This window comes from Eriocheir sinensis, chromosome 56 (assembly GCF_024679095.1).
Source record: "Eriocheir sinensis breed Jianghai 21 chromosome 56, ASM2467909v1, whole genome shotgun sequence".
In the NCBI taxonomy this organism is placed as follows: domain Eukaryota; kingdom Metazoa; phylum Arthropoda; class Malacostraca; order Decapoda; family Varunidae; genus Eriocheir; species Eriocheir sinensis.
The window spans coordinates 7,269,763-7,290,135 of NC_066564.1; the positions used below are offsets into that span (position 1 = coordinate 7,269,763).

A 20,373-nucleotide genomic window follows, 5' to 3' on the forward strand; every position below is an offset into this window, starting at 1 on the left:
AATTTTAATCTGTAAAAAATATATATATGTAAAACATTACCAGTGTTGTCTCACTTTGATTTCAATTTTCTGTATTATTGTTTCCTTGCACATAGGTTAGTATCACAGCAGAGAGATCCCATGTCATTGTTTTCTTAGTTTCAAAATCCCATATCATTATAAACCTAAAATGAATAATATTAGTTCAAAAGCAAAGAAATATGAGATTTTTAATATATATATATAATAGGTAGTTCTTGACTAAAAAATACTCTTTTTTTTTAACTTAGCAATAACCCATGACAGAACAAAGTAAATACAAATAAATTAAAGTTGAGTCAACTAGGCAGCTAGCCCTCCTCTTTAACAGGAAGGATACAATACAGAGCTGAGTAGTAAAGAATCTGTTTCCACCAAAGAGCAACTGTATTCATGAAGGATTAACTGTGAGAGTGCAAAAGTGACAGTTCCCATTCTACCAAAATGTAGGATTATATCACCCCAATGATGGCAACAATCAAATAAACAAACCCAAGATATCACTATTCTACCAAAAGTCCTCTCTACTCATTACAAACTGATTTCCCCTTTGCTGTCATCCCACTCACCCAGCCTTCTTCAGTTTTTATCTAACAGAGAGCTCTACCATCATTGACTTGCACCTACAAATTTATAGGATATAACTAAAACTGACTTAGTAACCATCTGCATCTGGGAAATGGTGATGGCACACCAGCAAAATAAAAAGAGAAGACTGAATCATTGTGTGTGTGTGTATATATATATATATATATATATATATATATATATATATATATATATATCTATATATATATATATATATATATATATATATATATATATATATATATATGTGTGTGTGTGTGTGTGTGTGTGTGTGTGTGTGTGTGTGTTTTATTTTTATACAAATACTTTTTTGTATATATACTGAATGGCAGCACATGACAGTGCGCCACTGGGCATTTCATGTACCTATACGTACCTGTGTGTTAAAATAAAAAATGTCAATAAAAAGAATTACAATATCAGGATATCATATCCAGACATTATAGCCTATGTGTTGTATAATTATGTTGAATTAGTTATGCTGTCATTTTATATTAAAAAATGATTTCTACTTTACTAGATAATGTAAAAACAATAAAATATAATTCAACAATAAAACTTGATATTTTATCAAAACTAAATAATCAACAATTAAAAATATATATGCTGTTTTATAGAGGAATAATGGAAGTTATAAAATATCAGTGGACAAACAAAACTGAAATTAATAATGTCTACAAAATAGCATACCTAAAATCAAACCAACGGAACTGTACAAACACTGTAACTAAGGCTGGCTCATTTGAATTTATGCAAGATATAGTATCTGCTTCATACATACTTACTCATGTAAATAGGGGTAAACTAGATAATATATTCATTTAGAAAAATATATATATAACATACAGAAAATAGTCTGACACAGTGAAAGAAATCACCCAAAATCATCTGTCACAATGCTACATGCAGATAGTATGATGAAGAGTAATCAAGGAAGTTTTTTGACAAGAGTGCTTAGAGAACAAACACATGACTGGTGCATGAGTCAAAGGGAGTCAATCTCTGAGGTACAGCATAGGTAAAAGATGCATAATATGGACCACAGACCAAGGATATATACCTGCCATGCCTGGAATTTCACTGACAATCTCTTGACATCTTGCTTTTTTTCCTTAAAGATTTGCTGAAATTTTCATTTTCACACCCTCCAGTTTAAGATTTATCTATTTATTTTTCTCCTCGTTTTAAATTTCTCTTTCTTTCATCACGTAGCCCAATGCCACTAGCATGTGACCACAGAGTGTGTCTTCTGTTTCCATCAATTCTTTACTCTCCTTTCATCAGCCTCTGGAAGCTTACCTGAGGGATGGCATACTCTTGCCCTTGATCAAGCCAGCTGGGGGAAACCTAGGTGATGGAGGACATGGTTGGTGGCGATCCTCCACAAATTTGTCCAGGGCAGAGTGGGGTCTCGACTTCTGCTCTCCATCAATACCCCAAGAACTACCACCAAACTCTCCACCCCCTCCACCCCCACCAGCACCCTGATGAAAAATTATTCTGAATTAAAGAAACCTACACAATTATACAATATAAACAACAGCAAATATATGAAAAACTGAACAATAGCTTTATTATACAGAAACTATGAACGAACCTGATCTTCTGATATAGATGATCTTCTGCTTGAATCTTCATGACCTATCTTCTCAAGAGCCTTCTCTGAACAAGACCTCAACTTAGTCTCCACAAAGGCCCGGAGTTCATTAAGCTTTTTCTTCTTCCTGGTGCTTCCTCCTGCTCTGCTCATACTGTCTCTCTGGCAGGGATGATCTGACAGAAACACTGGGTCTGCCAGAAAAAAAAGCTTTATGAAGATTTTTCTTGGAATATTCTGGTAAAAACAAGTTCTATGAATTAATATAAAAATATATACTACATGATACAATAAAAAGTTACCTATTACAGTATAATGTGCTTCTATAACACAATTATGATGTGTGACTTAAATGAGAATACTACCAAACATCAACTTTTCCAACAGTTATATGAGGCACACAAAATATACACAATATACATCATACTGATTGAAAATAACATATCGGGTGCAGTGTAAACTTTCAGCTACCTAACAATGGTGATCTCATCATGATTTTTGCTACACTCACAGATCCATAAAGATTCTTTAAATTTCTGGAATTAATCAGCAGAGCATGTTGGTTCAACATGCTGATTATAATTAATCTAACTGAAATTTCACTTTTCTTCAAGCTGCCAAGAGAACAACACCAGTCACAGGAATAGCAACACCTTCCCTGGCCACCATCACTCCTATTGAAGCAACCATTTTATATAGCGCAGGAAAATGTTGGGAATAAAAAGTCCTTCTTTGAGGGTTATAAAAGCATCAATAATGCCAATACATTAGTAAATAAACATAAGGAAAGAAAGAAACACGTAAATAAAATAAGGCTGTCCAGAGGAGGTGATATGAATCACATACTACCTGATATTAACATTTAACATAATACATGCCTGTCTAGCTTTAAGGCCTCGGCCTGGTGGGAGGCACTGTTCCAGGGCCTCTGACTTTATTTTAATGACGAAACAGAAAAACTCATTCCTCCTGCATTGTCAAGGTTCCCAGAGGGTCAGAAGGAAGGAGGCAGCAAAAATAAAGACTGACAGAAAAAAGATCCTCTTCTGGAAACAATAAATAATGCAAAAAAAATCTGGAAACTCACAAACATCAGAAACATAATGTTTTACAAAACAGTTATTGTGCAACTGCATGCATGTTTCTCAGAAACTTTTATCATAAATATCAGTGTTGCTTGGATTTATGAGGTAATGTTTCCCTATTCATAAAATTACACAAGCAGCCAGTGAGTCCCAGAGTGGTGTGTGCAGGGAAAGCTGCACCTTAATCAGATGCAGTGCTCAACATCAAGTAGAAAACTGGGGATGTACGAAACTCAGATCAAGATACAGATGGGCCTTCTCTTGTTTTAGCTTTGAGGTCTCAGCTTCTTCTTTAGCCTTCAAAAAGAACTCACGAACAGAAAACACACTGCCTTTGGATGAGAAGAGCTTGAATTTTTTGTCTCGGTGGATTGTAAGATGCCTCTCCAAAGAGCCTTCCGCTGGTATAGGTTGAGGGCAGGAAGAAAGATAACTAATTGACTTGCAGATGCTCATGTCACTCGAATTCTGCCCACTCCAAGAGGATGTCTCAGAATCTTGGGTGGAGTAGGAATGATGAAATTAACTAAGCATGGTATCATACTCTTTTATTTCTCTTCAGTTCCAAATAAAATATCCTATACATACCTAGCATACATACAGTCCCTTTCAGCCTACTTATTTCTTTCTTATTGCATTCCCAACTGTAAAGCTGAAATCTTGTTTTGTAGTCACCTAACCTTTTCCAGTAATACACTTCCCACTATAAACGGAGACATTACTGTAGAGGATGCATAAAGGTAAAAACAGTTATGGAGAACATAAGATCCAAACCTATACAACACTGAAGACTGCTACGCTTCCAATTACACTTTCAGCAAGACTGTCACATCATCTCACTAACCAAGAGTTACCCACTCCTAAGAAAATTATTCACCAATTATTTAACAATTATCTCATAAGGACATTTCAGAAAGACAATCTGCATCATACCTATTACTACCTGATACATGAGAGGGTATAACAGAGTAGAGAGGGATCCCAGAATGTCTTTATTAAAAAAGGCAGCTGGTATCATCATTTCAGCTTGCTGCAATATTTATTTTTTGCCTTGTCCTAATTATGCTTATTAAGGATGAATCATAATTCAAATTATTTAAAAAGTTTTGAAACAAATTTCAAACTACTAACCACTGATGTAGTCTGAGGAGGACTGTTCATTTTGCTCTGGACCTTCCTTGGGCTTCTTCTCCTCCACAGGTTCACAGTGGAGAGAGACGTGGATCTTGGGGATGGGCAGGGAGTTGCTGCGTCTCCGAGGAGGAGCTGAGTGGCCTGTCTCCTCACCAATGTCCTGTAGTCTGCTCAGTCCATAGTTTGAAGCATAGTGATAAATACAAAAATAAACAGTATAATTACTATCCCATGTCTTTTTATACAAAATGTTATGTAATACAAAATAAAACAGCATATTTGAAGGAATTTACAGAAAAATAAGATCCTAGCTAATATATCATCCATTGTTGACTGAAATGTACAAACTAAATCATCAGTACTGTGACAGGCCTTTATAATAATTCATGCAGCTGACTGTGAAGTTAAAAGCAATGGCAGCTGAAATGAAAATTTCAACTGCAAAATATCATTACAGACATATGCAAAACTTGTTAGTCAGAAGATCTTTGGATCAATTGGAATGAAGCATTGAGTTACCAACAAGGTAAAAGTGTCATTCAAAAAGAGGTTTACTTAAAGTACATAATGCCACACAATTCTAAAATGGAGATTCTTTATAAATGCCTTGAAGAAAAGCATATGTGTCTGCTATTGAATAATCTGTAAAAATAAATAAATAAATAAATAAATATATCAAACTAGGAAGGTCTTCCAAAGCTAAAACTAATGTCCATACTAAAATCTTGACTCTGGAGACATTAAACTCATTTTGATGTGCGGATTTCCATGTCATTTAACTCTTGAATATGAAAATGAAACAGAATACAGTATCTCTCAGTTGTCCACATTACTTCACACCCTTGCAGAAAAAAGAAAAATCTGAATATTGTGGAAAGAATCTTTGATTGCCCCTTCCAGACGTTATTTAAAGTCATAAGCCATAGATAACAAAGGCAAGAGTGTGTGGATTATAATATAAGGTGCATGTATAATATCATAGAAGGGATAGACTTTTAATTATATGCTAAATATAAACAGGATTTAATGTCTCAAGAGAATGTGAGCTAACAATTTTGATATGTAATGTGGGTTGCAATTTCTTGATGTATCAATATAGTACTCTCATGCAAAAACTTTAAGTAAATAAGTATGTAAGATCAATTATAGTGACTAACAAAAATAATGGAGCACTAATGAGTGCCCGGACACTTAAACAAACAGGCATAGGAAATCTAGGAGCAAAGGTAAGTCACTTGAAAAACAACATTCAACAAATAAATAACAGAGCCAACAGTGAATTTTCTGCTGTCAAAGGTAGTATTCTTTCTTTATCACATCCTAGAGAAATTATTCAAATAAACGTCTATATTCTTTATATACTTCATGGAGCTTGATGATCAAATCATATATCTGCCTCTCACACTGAGAGCTTACATGTGGTGAGTTTTAGCATAAGTGCTACATCTGAAAACAGAATAATAATGAAATACTTGACATTCAATATTATAATACAGGATACCACTGTTATTTAACAGTTTGTTATTCAAAATTTCATTTTCCATCATTTGGTTTTACATTTAGCAGGCTTTCTTGTATATTTATTTTTGCACTTCAGCCTGATCCTTTGCTGCAAAAAAAAAAGCTTGTATGTTGTTTCAACAAGCAATCTCCATCATTTTGACATTTCTGTTTTCAATCGTGCACCTCACTGTTGCCCGACCACCAGCCAGCCAATTCAACTGACTATGTTATAACAGCTGGGTTGACTCCTCCTCTCCCTTCTGTCTTTGTCCACTCTTTCAGGCTCCCAGTCACCATCATCAAACAGTTCAGTTACCTTGTCGGTAGCAGCAGTGATAACACCATGACGAATCACAGACCCACAGGGAGACAGTGTGAGAAAGCCTCACTCCCTCACTCTCTCCTCTCTGTTAGCTGCCTTTTCCCTGTGTACTTTGTTTCACTTAGTATTTCATCTTCACAATCACCTTCTACACTCTTAATGAGCTTAATTTTTAGACAATTCCTTAAATAATATTTTTTACACATAGCCATGTTCATATGAGTACTCACAAGACCTGCCTAGTTCTTGCCACCACCACACAATGATTTCCTTTCACCAAACTATAAAGTCAACCAAGTGTGTGGGTCTCATCATATTTATTACTCTGCAGTCCATGATCCTCAATTTCCTCATAAATTATGGTTATTTCATATTTCTAAGTTATAGTATCCTCCTTCATTAATGCCTTGTTATTTTGCTAAACTAGTTATGAAGATTTCTGCTGCCCAACCATTGTTCACCCAAGGAAAACACTCCATGTTGTTCCAGCTGGGATAAATGACCTGGACAAAGTTGTAGTTTTGTCCGGCTAGGTGTACTATCTGAGCACAATGTCCAGTGCAGGGCTATCAGTGATAGATGTGAACAAACTACACTCCACTTCCCTGGCTTGTGAAACTCGTTTTTTTCATGTCTTCCTTCCATTATCACGTCAAATTTCTTGAGTAATGTGAGCCTTTCATGTACAAGTAAACCATCTTGCACTACAACCTGAGAAAAGATGACAGCAAGCCATATTGTTTGACAACTTGTGTCCAAGCAAACGCACCCCGGGTGAGGCTGCCAGCTATGATAAAGCTCTCAAGAAGCATTCAACAAAATTGGTATTTTCCTTTTTTATTATTTTCTTGGGTCAAGAAAGTAGTAGGGAACCTAACCCTACTTAATTCTATGTAATCCTGAAAAATATATCTTTGTTATCCAAGGATTTCATTATTCGACCATTTTCAATGGAACCTAACCGTTAAATAGCGGGGGTTCCTGTTTATCTTTACTTTTAGAAAATGCATATCCAACTCTTGAGGAATAAAGAAAATTGGGATTTATTTTGAAAAAACTACTTGGAACTATACTTTAAGGCACAAACTGACCACATGTATGTAAATTCAATATCCTTTATAAATCTCAAATATGCCTAGTAATATATTATGTACTTTTATAAAGTCCATTTCCTGCACATGCAGGGTGAAGATTGGAGAAGCCATAAGAAACAAATTATATTCATACTGCAGGGAAAGAAAGGCTGCCCAATGAGATGGATTAAAGTACAAATTAACAAACTGTTTAATTAAACACTGTCACCTCAAACCCTAAACATTCCTCGGGTCACACTGACACTGCTGCTCTACGGCATGTCACTGTCCATTTAAGGTCTGGCAATATAAACTGACTTTCCAGTTAAAATGAGGCATCATCCTGGTTGTTGTTGCATGAATTTCTACTTCGGCCTATCATTAACCAGCTCTTTTCTAAGTGTCATTTACATTTCTCTTTTTTCCATGTCTTCCTTCCATTAGCACATTAAACTTCTTGAGTAATGTGAGCTTTTCATGTACAAGTAAACCTTTAACCCATTGAACAAGAATACACATCATGAAATAAAATAATCAGTTAACTACAAAACAGGGAGGGTTCAACTCAGCTATAAAGTTGAAACTGACTATAATAATATAGGATACTGTATTGGATTCTACATATTATGAAAAATGTGTAAAATATTTACAAATAGAGATCATTAAGTGTAGTCAAGCACATTCTTTATATCAATGAGTTCTATATAATACAATAGGTAACAAATCTATAAGCATAAGGTGGTCAGATATACTGAACTGAAAATCAACTACCTAATAAAACTACAAAAAGCTTGAACTCAAACCTCAACATAATCTGAAATTAGAAAACAGAATAAGTGCATCTTGGCTACTATATGAGTGGGGCAGGCAGAAATGAGCAAATAACACAAGGATTAGAGAAGAGCACTGCTCTACTTTCTTTACCAAAAAAGTCTAGCTACCCCAGCCCCTTTAACACACACACACACACACACACACACAAACTCTTACCCATATCTCCTATTATCTATTATTTCTAAATCACAAAAAACAAAAGTTGATAAACCTTAACTGCATCTGCAAATCTATAAAAAAAAACTATCATAAAAGTCACATAAGGACTGGTAATGATATCTTAATTCAATGCAATGCCATTCTAAATCTGTATCTGAACTTCTTCAGAAATTTGAGAACTTAAGTAACTTAAAACTCTTTCTGAGTATCTTGAAAAGGCTCAAACTATGAAACAGAAAACTCTGAGAATCTCATCATGCCCATATGGTATAACTGAATGTAAGAGTGTTCATTCTACAGGTCACCATGGGTTTCCTTCTTCCCATGAGTTGAGTCTGACCCCTTGCTTATTAAAAAAATGTCTATACTATTAGAATTACTGATTAAATTACTGATTAATTCATTATTCATTCATTAATCTCATTCGTTCATTAATCTCATTGAAGCATAAGTGCTAAATACTGTAAGAACTTTGACAAAAATCATATCATAACCTCTCCCATTTCACATTTACAAAACTCCCCATTGTCTTTCATTTTAATGTCACACACGTTCCACTACATTCCCATTCCCACTGTTCCTACAAAACACCATTCCATAATCTTCTACCTCAGCCTCTCTCACACTGCCCCTACATACATATGTACACTCTCAAGCAGTGCCCTCTCCACAAAATCTCACCTTTGTGCTCTAGAGAGTCAAGTTGGGGACAGAGGGCAGAAAAAGAAGTGCTGTCAGATACTAGGTACTTTAACCTCAGGCTTAAAGGAGGGCTGTTAAGCTACAGTTTGGGGTATTTAAAACATAATAGCCTACCTAAAGTTAGTCTTGCCTTCCACATATTGCTCTTTGGGATAGTCCAATTATGACATATTTTCATGAGTTAGGTAAATGTACAGAAGACAAGACTAATAATACTAAGTAGAGGGTTGTCTGCTACAGGAGTATGACCAGACAGCAATTGATCATGGTTAGGGTTTACAATCTGGTTTGTACATCAAATCAGTATTAAACTGGAACCTGATTTTCTTTTGCTTAATAAGGCCAAAAGTTTGCCTCAAATTTTCATTAATGTATTTATCAACTTTTCACTCATTTTCTTGTATTTTGATCATCTACAATTCATATAACAACACAATTTACAAACGAAGTTTCCTCTATAAATACTCTACATTCATTCACAGTTCTAATCAAATGCAAGGTTAAGCCTATTCTTTGTTAAAAAAAATGAATAAATAACAATTATGCAATCCAGTTTTTGAAAGATTAATTAGTTCAATTATGCCTTACTTCTTCAAGCACCATAAGGGTAAATATTTTGTTATTTATTATAATACTATAAGATCATACATTTGTATATTACATGATGAAACTTTATAACCTTTCTCATAGTTGTTTTTTATGATATATTTCCATAATGAAAAAGGTCCATCTTCTTGCCCTAAAGAATGAAACATGGCAAATGACAAACCAGACTCAAAGCTCAACTCTGAATGTCTCCCAATTACTTATGTGGAAAACATTTTATTTATGTGAATGAGACTATGTGAATGGCAATTCACATACATAAGAGAATAAAAAAAACAGTCATGTGAGTCACACCTAATATGCATCCCTACAACTGATAGTTAAAAAATGCCATACACTTTTATTAAAGATTATTCAAATATTATTCCAAGAAAAAAAATAACTTAAAATGCTTGATGACTCTGGTCTTCAATTTTGGCCAAAGAATTCTGTTTCATAACCATGTAAATCATAAAGGCTTGTCTGTCTACACTGAAAAAGTTAAATGAGAAGAAGCATTGAATTTATGATAAGTAAAACTACCTACAGAAGTAGTAATATATATTTTGAATGGTAAACTTCCAGAGCTGAGCTTCCATAACCACAGTTTGGATGTCCTCTAGAGCAGTGGTTCCCAACCTATGGTCCGCAGACAGGTGCCGGTCCGTGGCCCATGATTTGCTGGTTTGCCAAATCGCTTTATTAGTGACTTTTTATTCTGTTCAGGATTACAAGTAATACCGCTTATACATGGATTTCTAATTTCATTTGTAAAACATGAGATATTACATTTTGGTGTATTGATAGACCTTGAAATAGGGACATAAATCTATCACCATGACAGCTAGTCTTTTCTATGTCTACTGTAGTACTAAAAGCTGTAGCTAGTGTTGTATTTTTCCCTCACGGCATCCACTTGAATAATTTAGCCTTTATAATCACTTTACTTTGTATAATGTGAAACATTACATTACATGACATTGTCCCATTAAATTTTAAATTGCTGAAAAAATAAAATATGTATATGGACTATATAAATCTCAGTGTATGTTTGGATCTATGCCTATGGTACTGGTCCGCAGAATTTTTTTCACTTGCTCAACTGGTCCGTGGCTTTGAAAAGGTTGGGAACCACTGCTCTAGAGTACATCCATACATAGGAAGAACAGATACACCCCTACATAGGAAGAACAGAGGGTTAAGGCAACTGCTTATTAGGTTTTCTTTATCAGCTGAACCATGCGATTAAGTCAATTCAGTCTATGGAGCACTGGTAGAGCCATTACTTTATACTAGCACGTTGATTGATTACTAAGCAATTATTGAACTCTTACATTGTTACCCTCCACTGCTTGGCTCTACTTGTCAGCAGGGACTATAAATTAAATAGTACACAGATTTGTGTTTCAGCCACCACAGTTACTAGATCATCCTTCAGACTTATCCATAACATTATGGTTGACTGTTCATACACCAGAAAGAGTGTTTCATATATTCAACATTTGATGAAAGGAATGAAAAGATTAAATTGGCATTCTCTGAGTAAATTGACATTTAGTACTGGTTTCTTTCTATGCCTCCAAATGGTTCCTAATTAACATGTCCTCTCATCAATTACATCCATTCAGATTATTGGTGGTCATACTTCAAAACCAAATACATATCATCTCAGTTATTCAGTACACACAACTCTCAATAAAACTTATGTCTAAAATAGACTAAAACTGTGGTGGCTGGGTACATTAAGAATACAAAGCCAGAGGAAGGTTCTTCACCTCCACCTTACCTTCTATAGATAAAATTCAGTGCCCAATATACTCCTTCCTCCATCCACTGGGGCACAAAGAGGCATCGCATCACAGCCACATCAAGGAATGTGGCCAGGGTGGGGTCCACCAAAGAGCTTGGTTTAGCCCCGCCCCCCGAGATGCTGCACAGAATTATTACACTCATGACTTAAGCTTACCAACTGAGTTATTGTGAAAAAAATGTACTTGGGATATGGCATAACAATTCCAGGGATCTATGATTGCTATCACCCAATAACATGTTGATTATGATGTCTTCATAAACATATGAACTTGCCTTGTCTTAGCAGATGCATTGATCTCATTAAGTCTGGGTGTATGGGACTCTGTGGGTGTGGAGGCTGCCAGGGATGGTGGCTGGGTGGTAGTGGCAGTGGTGTCACTGATCTCAACGATTGGAGGACGAAGAAAGGAAGAAGGATGCTCTGCCTGCAAATACCAAGGGCCATATTCTTTCAAAATCAAAATTTAAAATCAGATATTCAAATATACAAAAGCACTATCAACACAACAAGGTGAATTACATAGCAACTATACAACCAAAAAGGAAATTAGTTACATACCATAAACTAATGGACATACCTTGTAGACATGAGACTCTCTCCCATCATTGTCAGGATATGATCCTAGACGAAATATCACCTTGTGGAAATGAGAGAAAATCTCATAATACAAATTTATATAACATTTACTAGAGAGTGCCTTATGCATGTTTATCATTTACCTGGCACAATATTTTCCTTTACCATAAACCTGAGCTATATTAATGTAAGGGCATGAGACTACAAAACATCAATGAACTACAGTATGTGAAATCCCTTCTTCAAAACATAAATCTTGCTTCACCTCAATTGCCAAAAACATCACTAAACTGTGACATAGAGGACCAGTCTATTGTGATAAAAAGGAAAGGAGTGCGTGTGTGAGTGGGGTTCTGTCTTTCTCAGCACAGTACCTACAGCTTTTTCAGTCTCATTCAGTATTTTCACACAAAAGAATGTAAAAATTTGATGCAATTTTTTTTCTCCGTAGGCTGTAATATTTTCACGTGACTTGTTGATCTTGACAGCATGGGAAGGACAAACTAATAGGAGGAAGTTACCAACTGATGAAATTTACACTAATAATAGCAGAGGCACATATGACCCATTTTTGCTACATTCACTGAAATATTCCAGTGAGAAATGGCCTGAGTAATATAACTACACCCATAGCCATGATCAAGGATTCTGAGGTGTTACATGACTACTACACCTGTAGTCTAAGGGTTAGACTCAACAGTTGTCCAGGTTTCTGGTGGTATTTGGTCCATTTTCTTGGTGTGGATACCAGTGAATACAGTGAATGTGCTCTGCAGACTGATGTTGTTTTGGTTTTGCTGTCCCAGAGATGTCTTACTAGAGGCATAAATTCAGGGACAGAAGTTTTAGTTTTTATTATATGGATTTGCTCTTTAATGTTGGGCACAATCAAATTAAAACCTGACTCGAGAAATACATAAGAATATTAATAATAGACAGCAAATTTCTTAATGTCTACGTAAATAGGGTATTTAAGAAAATGCATTAAGAAATTAGGCATGTAGAGGCTGAGGGGCTAATATACCCAAACAATATGATGTGCATAAGCCCCTCTCTAATTACACAGCTTAAATATTTTAACAGCATTTCATTAAATTACATGCTCATAAAAAGAATCAATAAATAATTTTAACAATATTGGTATAAACAAACAACTTCTATAAGCACTTTTACATCACCCACTATGGGATATACTTTCCTCACTAACATTTTTTAAAAAGGTGCTATCTGGTTACACCCCAATGCGAACAGCACAATTAACACCTACCACATGCTCCTCCTCTGTGCTGGATGTCTCTTCTGGGATGGTCTCAGGAAAGGTGGACTCACGCGCTCCGCTCAGGATCCGCAACTAACACAGGAGGAAGAGAAAAGGACATACTTCCACATAGCTCACCAACACACAATGCCATTGAAGATTGGAAGAAAGATGGCAGAGTACACACATCACCCCTATGACTTTCTTAAATAAAAGGAAATATGTTGACTGAGTATGATATATACTACACATAATGTTTACCATAAAAAAAAAAAATCTTCAGCCAAATATTCTTGATAATGACTAAAACCTTTCCAAAATGTTAGCAGACTTTATTTATACAATGGGGCTCCCAGTTAATATATATATATATATATATATATATATATATATATATATATATATAGATATATATATATATATATATATATATATATATATATATATATTCCATGACAAATCACAATAAATTAAATGGAATGTGGAATAACGTTCGTCTCCTATTTTTTTCAATAGAAGTATAAAACATAAAAAAAATTACAGCTTCTGTAAAGAAAAATATTGACAATACAGGAAGGCAAATACAGTGGTGCAGTGGTTTGCATGTCAAAATACTAGAGTTTGGCACAAAGAAAAAAAGCCACCTAGCCTGCAGAGAAGCCAAATTGTCACTTTCCCATCTTGGAAGAGGTCAGAATGCTCTGTGGTCCCCACTCTAATCTATTCATTGGTATAATTGCACTTCCTAGCTCTCACAGGATACTGAGGCTTGCCATTGAATTTTCTAGCCTTACTTGAAGATATATACGCACCATTGGCGTGAAAGTGCGTGAGAGGGTTAAAAGCAACAAAGTATCATGGTCAAACTTATAACTAACAGTTAATGCAATTCTACATCAACTTACCTCTTCATCAAGTTTGGCTGCATCTGGTATCCTTGAATCTTGTGTTGAGGATGACGTGGGCTCACTGGGAGGTGGCGTGATGGAGCGACTCTTCCCTCCATTCAACAGGAAAAGAAGATTATCATCATCAGGGGTAATGCCTGGAATGTATGAGGAAATATTATTTTAAGAAATGAAAATAATTGAATAATAAAAAAATACTAGTTACATTTACGAAGGAAAGTAGGAAAAACAATTACTAAAGCAGGGAACCAGATTTAATTAATGATAAAATTTAACATCAAAGAAATACAGTGAGCAGCTCCTAGGAGAGGATGAGAGAGAGAAAAAAAAGGCTGTACACAAAGCCCAACACTTAATAGTGTAGGTACCTCAGCGACCGCGAAGATACCTATATAAGCAACAGTAAAGGTGCCTAAGCAAAATGACGGATGAGAGAGATGACTAGTTCACAAAACTTACAACTAAGAAGAATTATGCCAGAAAAAGGCAAAAACCTTGGAAAATTAAGCTAAGCCGGAGAACAAATATTTACATTACAGTAAAAATTTGGGGGGATTGAATAGTAATCAATATGTAAATGCATACAGTGTTGTTTACATAGCAAAATCAGAATGTAACTATGTGGCAATTATAATGTGCAACATTTGACTAACACATTTGACATTGCCATCATATATCTATATCTATATCTATATCTATCTATCTATCTATCTATATCTATATCTAGAGAGAGAGAGAGAGAGAGAGAGAGAGAGAGAGAGAGAGAGAGAGAGAGAGAGAGAGAGAGAGAGAGAGAGAGAGAGAGAGAGAGAGAGAGAGAGAGAGAGAGAGAGAGAGAGAGAGAGAGAGAGAGAGAGAGATATATATATATATATATATATATATATATATATATATATATATATATATATATATATATATATACCTTAACAACAGTAATCAGTTGACTGGCTAAGCTACTTGCTACGCAGATGCTGTACAGTGATATCATCTGCTGTTCTGTGCTAAGCTAGATCTGCTTCTGATTCACAATCACCAATAATATATAAGTTCAGCTGCATAAAAACTGCATAAAAAGGCTCCAATGTTATGTGCTAATAAAGAAAAGTAATTGCTATTTCTTGAAGTTGAGAAAAAAATATGATTATAACATATTCCTAAATTATACTTTTATATAGGAATTGATGGAATCACAGCAGAAATGTTGAAGTGTGGAGGAGATGTAGTTACTAAATGGATGGTCAAGATATGTGAAGTGGCATGGGAAGGGGGGGGGGCATAAGACTGGACAAAAGCCATTATTGTCCCAGTTTACAAGGGGAAGGGCAGGAGAGGGGAGTGTGGGAGCTACAGAGGTATTAGTCTCCTGAGTATACCCGGAAAGATACAGTACAGTATATGGAAAAGTCATAATAGAAAGGGAGCAAAGACTTACAGAAGAGAAAATCAGTGAAGAACAAGGAAGCTTCAGGCAGGGAAGGGGATGTGTGGATCAGATATTTGCCTTCAGGATGGTAGTAGAAAAAATATTAGCAAAAGGAAATAAACTATACTCTGCCTTCATGGATTTAGAAAAAGCTTATGACAGAGTCGATTGAATGGCATTGTGGGGTGCTTTAAAGATATATGGTGTGGGAGGAAAACTGCTTAATGCAATAAAGTCTTTCTATGTAGATGCATCTGCATGTGTCAAAATTGGTGGAGAAACAAGTGAACATTTTTAGATAAAAGTGGGCTAAAGGCAGGGGTGTGTCATGTCACCCTGGTTGTTCAATATTTATATGGATGGTGTTATGAGAGAAATGAAGGGCAAAGTTGGGGAAGTTGGAGTAAAAATGTACGCTAAGGGAAGAAAGTGGGTGCTGAATTCAATCTTATTTGCTGATGACACAGTGCTCATTGCAGAAAATGAAAGTGACTTAAAAATTTGGTCAGTGTTTTTGATAGTGTATATAAAAGGAGAAAGCTGGAAGTAAATGTCAACAAAAGTAAAGTGATGGTTTGTGAGCGGAGTAGAAGTGAGGTCGTGGATTTTGTATGCCCATATAGAGTGGGAATCGAATGTGAAAAAGAATGCAAAATAATTTTGAATGGTGAAGAAATGGAGGAGGTTAATGAGTTTAAGTATCTTGGATCAGTTATGTGTAAGCATGGTGGTACGGAGGGAGAGACAAGAGAAAGCGCATTGCAAGGAAGAAGGGTGGTAGGGTCTTTGGGACATATCATGAACGGCAAAAGTGTGAGCATGGAGGTAAAGAGGGATTTGAGAAATACAATACTAGTACCAACCCTCACATATGCAAGCAAAACATGGGCCTGGAATGACAGTCAGAGGTCTAGACTGCAGGCAGTGGAAATGAGTTATTTGAGGAGTGCATGTGGTGTGAGAAGAATGGATGGAATGAGTAATGAAAGTGTGTATGAGTGTTTTGAAATGTGTCGTAGGGGTAAAGGGAAGAAGTGTGGAGGGGTAGAAGTGAAGCGACAGACTTTAAAGTGGTTTGGTCACATGGAGTGAATGGAGGAGAGTAAGATGACCAGGAGGGTGCATGTGAGCGAAATAGAGGGAGGGAATGTTAGAGGACGTCCTCCAGTGAAATGGAGGGATAGAGTGCAGGAGTACGTTAGGGAGAGAGGTGAAAGATTCTTGAGAACTTTGAGCAGGCAAGGAGGGAGTGCCTGAATAGAGAAAGATGGAAACTCTTCTGCCGTGGCCATCCCCTGGTAGGAGCTCCTAGGAGCAGGCGTCAATGAGATGATGATGATGATATATGGTTTGCTGCTGAGCATCTGAGCATCATAAGAGTGAAGTGCTAAGGCAACTGACAGTGAGCTAACAGGTCACCTGCCCATTACAGCAGGGCAGACAGGTGCAGGCATGCAAACTCTTGGGCATGCAAGCATCAGAACTGGCCTACCTAGTCGACCTGCTGTCCACATGAGGAAGGAAAAAATTTATGTATATTCACTTACATACTTATTGTTCCAGCACAAATCAATAAAAATCAGTCCAAGCAGAAAAGAAATATGCAAGATTGTAGTGGCTACTTAAATAAGCTGCCTGTGGACACTTTAATTATCACTAAATTGTGAAGAAAAAAGTTGACTGTACTCATTATTTTGAATGCATACCTATCAATGTTTTAACATGTATACATGTTAAAATAAAAAAGCAAATTATGCCCTGAACTCTTACAGTGGCTAAATATGTAATGCTTATGACTCCCTAAGTCTATAGTAATTCTAAATCCATACTTTCTAAGTTTTGTAATAAAAAAAAGTTGGGCACAGAGCCACTACACCAGCGGTTCCCAAACTTTTCAGGCCACGCACCACCTCCCAGCCGGTGACTAAGTCCACGCACCCCAGCTAAGACTCGAGCAGTACTAAGGTCCTGTCAATTTCCTAAAATTTTGTCCATTTTTACAGATTTTGTGCTCGCAAAGTATGAGGCTCTGAGCGACGGCTATCAAAACTGAACAAAAATGTACCTGGGGGTGGATATGAATGTGCTCAGAGTCTGGGTAAGTTTCAAACAAAGAACAGACAATTCCGCTGAAACGTACAGCATACATTAGTTATAAAACAATGGCAGTTAATGACATGTTTGAAATTTTAATGAGACACATAATCTACCATTACATTATTTTTTTCTCCTTATGCACCCCTAGTGATCAGCTCACACACACCCAGGGGTGCGCGCACCACACTTTGGGAACCGCTGCACTACACAATATCCAGATTGAGTCACATCCTCCAAGTGCTGCCCTTAATATTCAAATCAGAAACTTATCAAAGGACTGGATGCTTTTAAAGATGGCAAATGTATATTTTTAATTGTTTCTCTCTTATTCATAAGTGAATCAGGATTCTAAAAAATGAATTAAATATTCCATGATATTTAATGATTATCAGGTATGGTATTAAAAAAAACAATTCTCCTAGAGTGAGTGTCATAAGAAGTGAATACCTACACAAGTATAATTTTTTTAAAATTTGTGTTGATATTAAAAAAAAAAACTGTCAGTTGCTGTATTCAAGCAGTCAACATAAGGAGGGGCAATGGTAGTTCAATCAAGCATTATCATATTTATATTTTGGGAGAATAAGAATTATACTCAATACCAAGAGAAAAATTTGCTTCTTACCTCCTCCTCCTAAGAAGACATCTCCAAACTGCGTGTTGGATCGTCGCATCTTCCGGGCACGGAGAACCTGTCTGAAAGGGATCATTCAATTATCCAAATATAATCATAAAACATGTAACAGGAGCACAGATGAAGACTGAAATTACATATACAGTAATACCTCGGGTTACGAGTGCCATACTTTACAAGTGCTTTTGATTTAAGAGCAAAAAAGATTCACTAAATTGTCTTGATTTACGAGCGGTGACTTGATGTATGAGCATCCTGTGTACAAGTCGAAGACAAGAGCGTGGGTTCCCTTTATTCACCACAAGATGTGAGCGCTCAGAGCGGAAAACAATGGGAATGGGGTTTCAGTCCACATTATACACTCCACGTCAAATGCTAATCATTAATTAAATCAATAGGAAAAATGTTAATTGGTACCAGAGCGACAGAGAAGCAATCATTTTTGTTTATTTTGGGGGCTGAAAACCTCTTTTTTTTCTTCTTTTTTTTTTTTGGGGGGGGGGGCCTTGCATTGTTTGGTGAATTTCTTTCCTGCATGATGCTGACATTTTGGCTCTTGTTTTCCTTCCATTTTGAGGCTTAAGTTTGTCATCTTTCCCCCAACGAGGCCTTTGAGAGCATATCACAGTGGACTGCAGTGGGTTGGAGCAGCAGGAGTGAGAGATGGAATGTTACACTTTATCACATGGAGCAAAACTCGATCACAACTGTTTGAAGCCGACACGATGACATCACCATGGCGGCCAATTAGCTGGGAACTGAGAAATGCAAAAGGAAAAGTCCACAGTAAGCTAAAGTGAAGAAAACAATGGAAAAGAAAATAGAAAAGCAAAGTATACAAACAGAGGGTTAAGATTCGTTTTAGGTCCGTGCCAGTATCTCATTACCTACCTTATGAAACATCAGTATCTCTTCACATATTTTTTCTACAAACCTTCAACAGTCATGGAAACGCTTTGAAAATCCAATTCAAGGACTTTTTTTTTTACTCTTGAAAATAGGGGATAATGTTTACGAAAGCGCGTATAGCCTCCTCTGGCGACGGTGCAGCCGGTGTTGCGAGAAATACCTCCTTGCTGAAATTAGTCACATATACATGTGGGGGGGGCCCTGGGGGGGGGGGGAGCCCCCCCCCGTTGGTAGGTCGTAAAGTTCGGTTGGAGTAGTTTAAATATGCTCCCCGACCCTAAACCCTCTGCGAGCTATTTTACGGCTGCGGCGGCTGCAGCGTCGTCGCGGCCGCCGCCAGAGGAGGCGACGCGCTTCCGTAAACATTATCCCCTGTTTTCAAGAGTAAAAAAAAAAGTCCTTGAATTGGATTTTCAAGGCGTTTCCATGACTGTTGAAGGTTTGTAGAAAAGATATATGAAGAGATACTGATGTTTCATAAAGTAGATTATGAGATACTGGCACGGACCTAATACGAATCTTTACCCAAAGAGTTCAGGGCAGGGTGAAGTATTAAAGTGTGCACAGTGAAGTAACTAAGAGTGCGTAGTGAAGTACATAAGTGTAAAGAAGTGCCTACGAAGCGATACAAAGCAGAACAGCTCAAAAGAAGGGATTCCTAATACAGATGAGATTGATAACATTGCGGCGGGGAAATGCACCATTGGCAGTAAGAGGATTGTGAATAGAGGTGACAGTGTACATGAGGAGGAAGTTGAAAGTAAATGTTGGTAAGAAAGGTTTTGATATTTGAGAGGGCAAGGGCAGCCTATAATTTGTAAACCCACAGCTTGTTTTCACCCGATCGCCGTTCAGGGCTCCTTTTTCTTACCTTGGTGACACTGGGACACTGGGTGACACTGACCTCACTGTTATTATCACTGAGATTCATGCTTGTGCGTAGAAATGGACGAAACAGTAAGAAAACAGAAGCACAAACGCAAATGGCTTCTAGATAACGCGGTGCTCATTCCTCGCCGCTCGTCCTCTGACTCAGAGCTCGGTTCAGCTGATGGGCGAAGTGTAGCCTATGCAACGGTATTCTTTTACCTTTGCAGAATATAAAAAAAAAAAATCCTATAACATCATTTTGGTTTTCTTCATATGACTGCC

The 20,373-nt window shown here is 36.6% G+C and overlaps 1 protein-coding gene across 18 annotated transcripts in view; it reads right to left on the reverse strand.

Annotated features, from left to right (window-relative positions):
- The window catches only part of LOC126984224 (protein unc-80 homolog), an 86,357-nt gene that overhangs the window by 51,617 nt on the left and 14,367 nt on the right, over positions 1 to 20,373 (reverse strand). For 15 of the 18 annotated variants that reach the window (XM_050837761.1, XM_050837763.1, XM_050837757.1 and 12 more), the window contains 10 exons: positions 18,304 to 18,374; positions 17,074 to 17,085; positions 14,153 to 14,292; positions 13,257 to 13,340; positions 11,991 to 12,050; positions 11,686 to 11,837; positions 11,387 to 11,530; positions 4,420 to 4,589; positions 2,204 to 2,397; positions 1,906 to 2,090 (listed from right to left, as the gene is read on the reverse strand). In XM_050837761.1, coding sequence (XP_050693718.1) covers positions 1,906 to 2,090; positions 2,204 to 2,397; positions 4,420 to 4,589; positions 11,387 to 11,530; positions 11,686 to 11,837; positions 11,991 to 12,050; positions 13,257 to 13,340; positions 14,153 to 14,292; positions 17,074 to 17,085; positions 18,304 to 18,374 — 1,212 coding nt within the window. Of the gene's footprint in view, positions 1 to 1,905; positions 2,091 to 2,203; positions 2,398 to 4,419; positions 4,590 to 11,386; positions 11,531 to 11,685; positions 11,838 to 11,990; positions 12,051 to 13,256; positions 13,341 to 14,152; positions 14,293 to 17,073; positions 17,086 to 18,303; positions 18,375 to 20,092; positions 20,257 to 20,373 lie in introns of those variants that run through there. The other 3 variants (XM_050837769.1, XM_050837770.1, XM_050837759.1) reach the window with 3 other exon arrangements.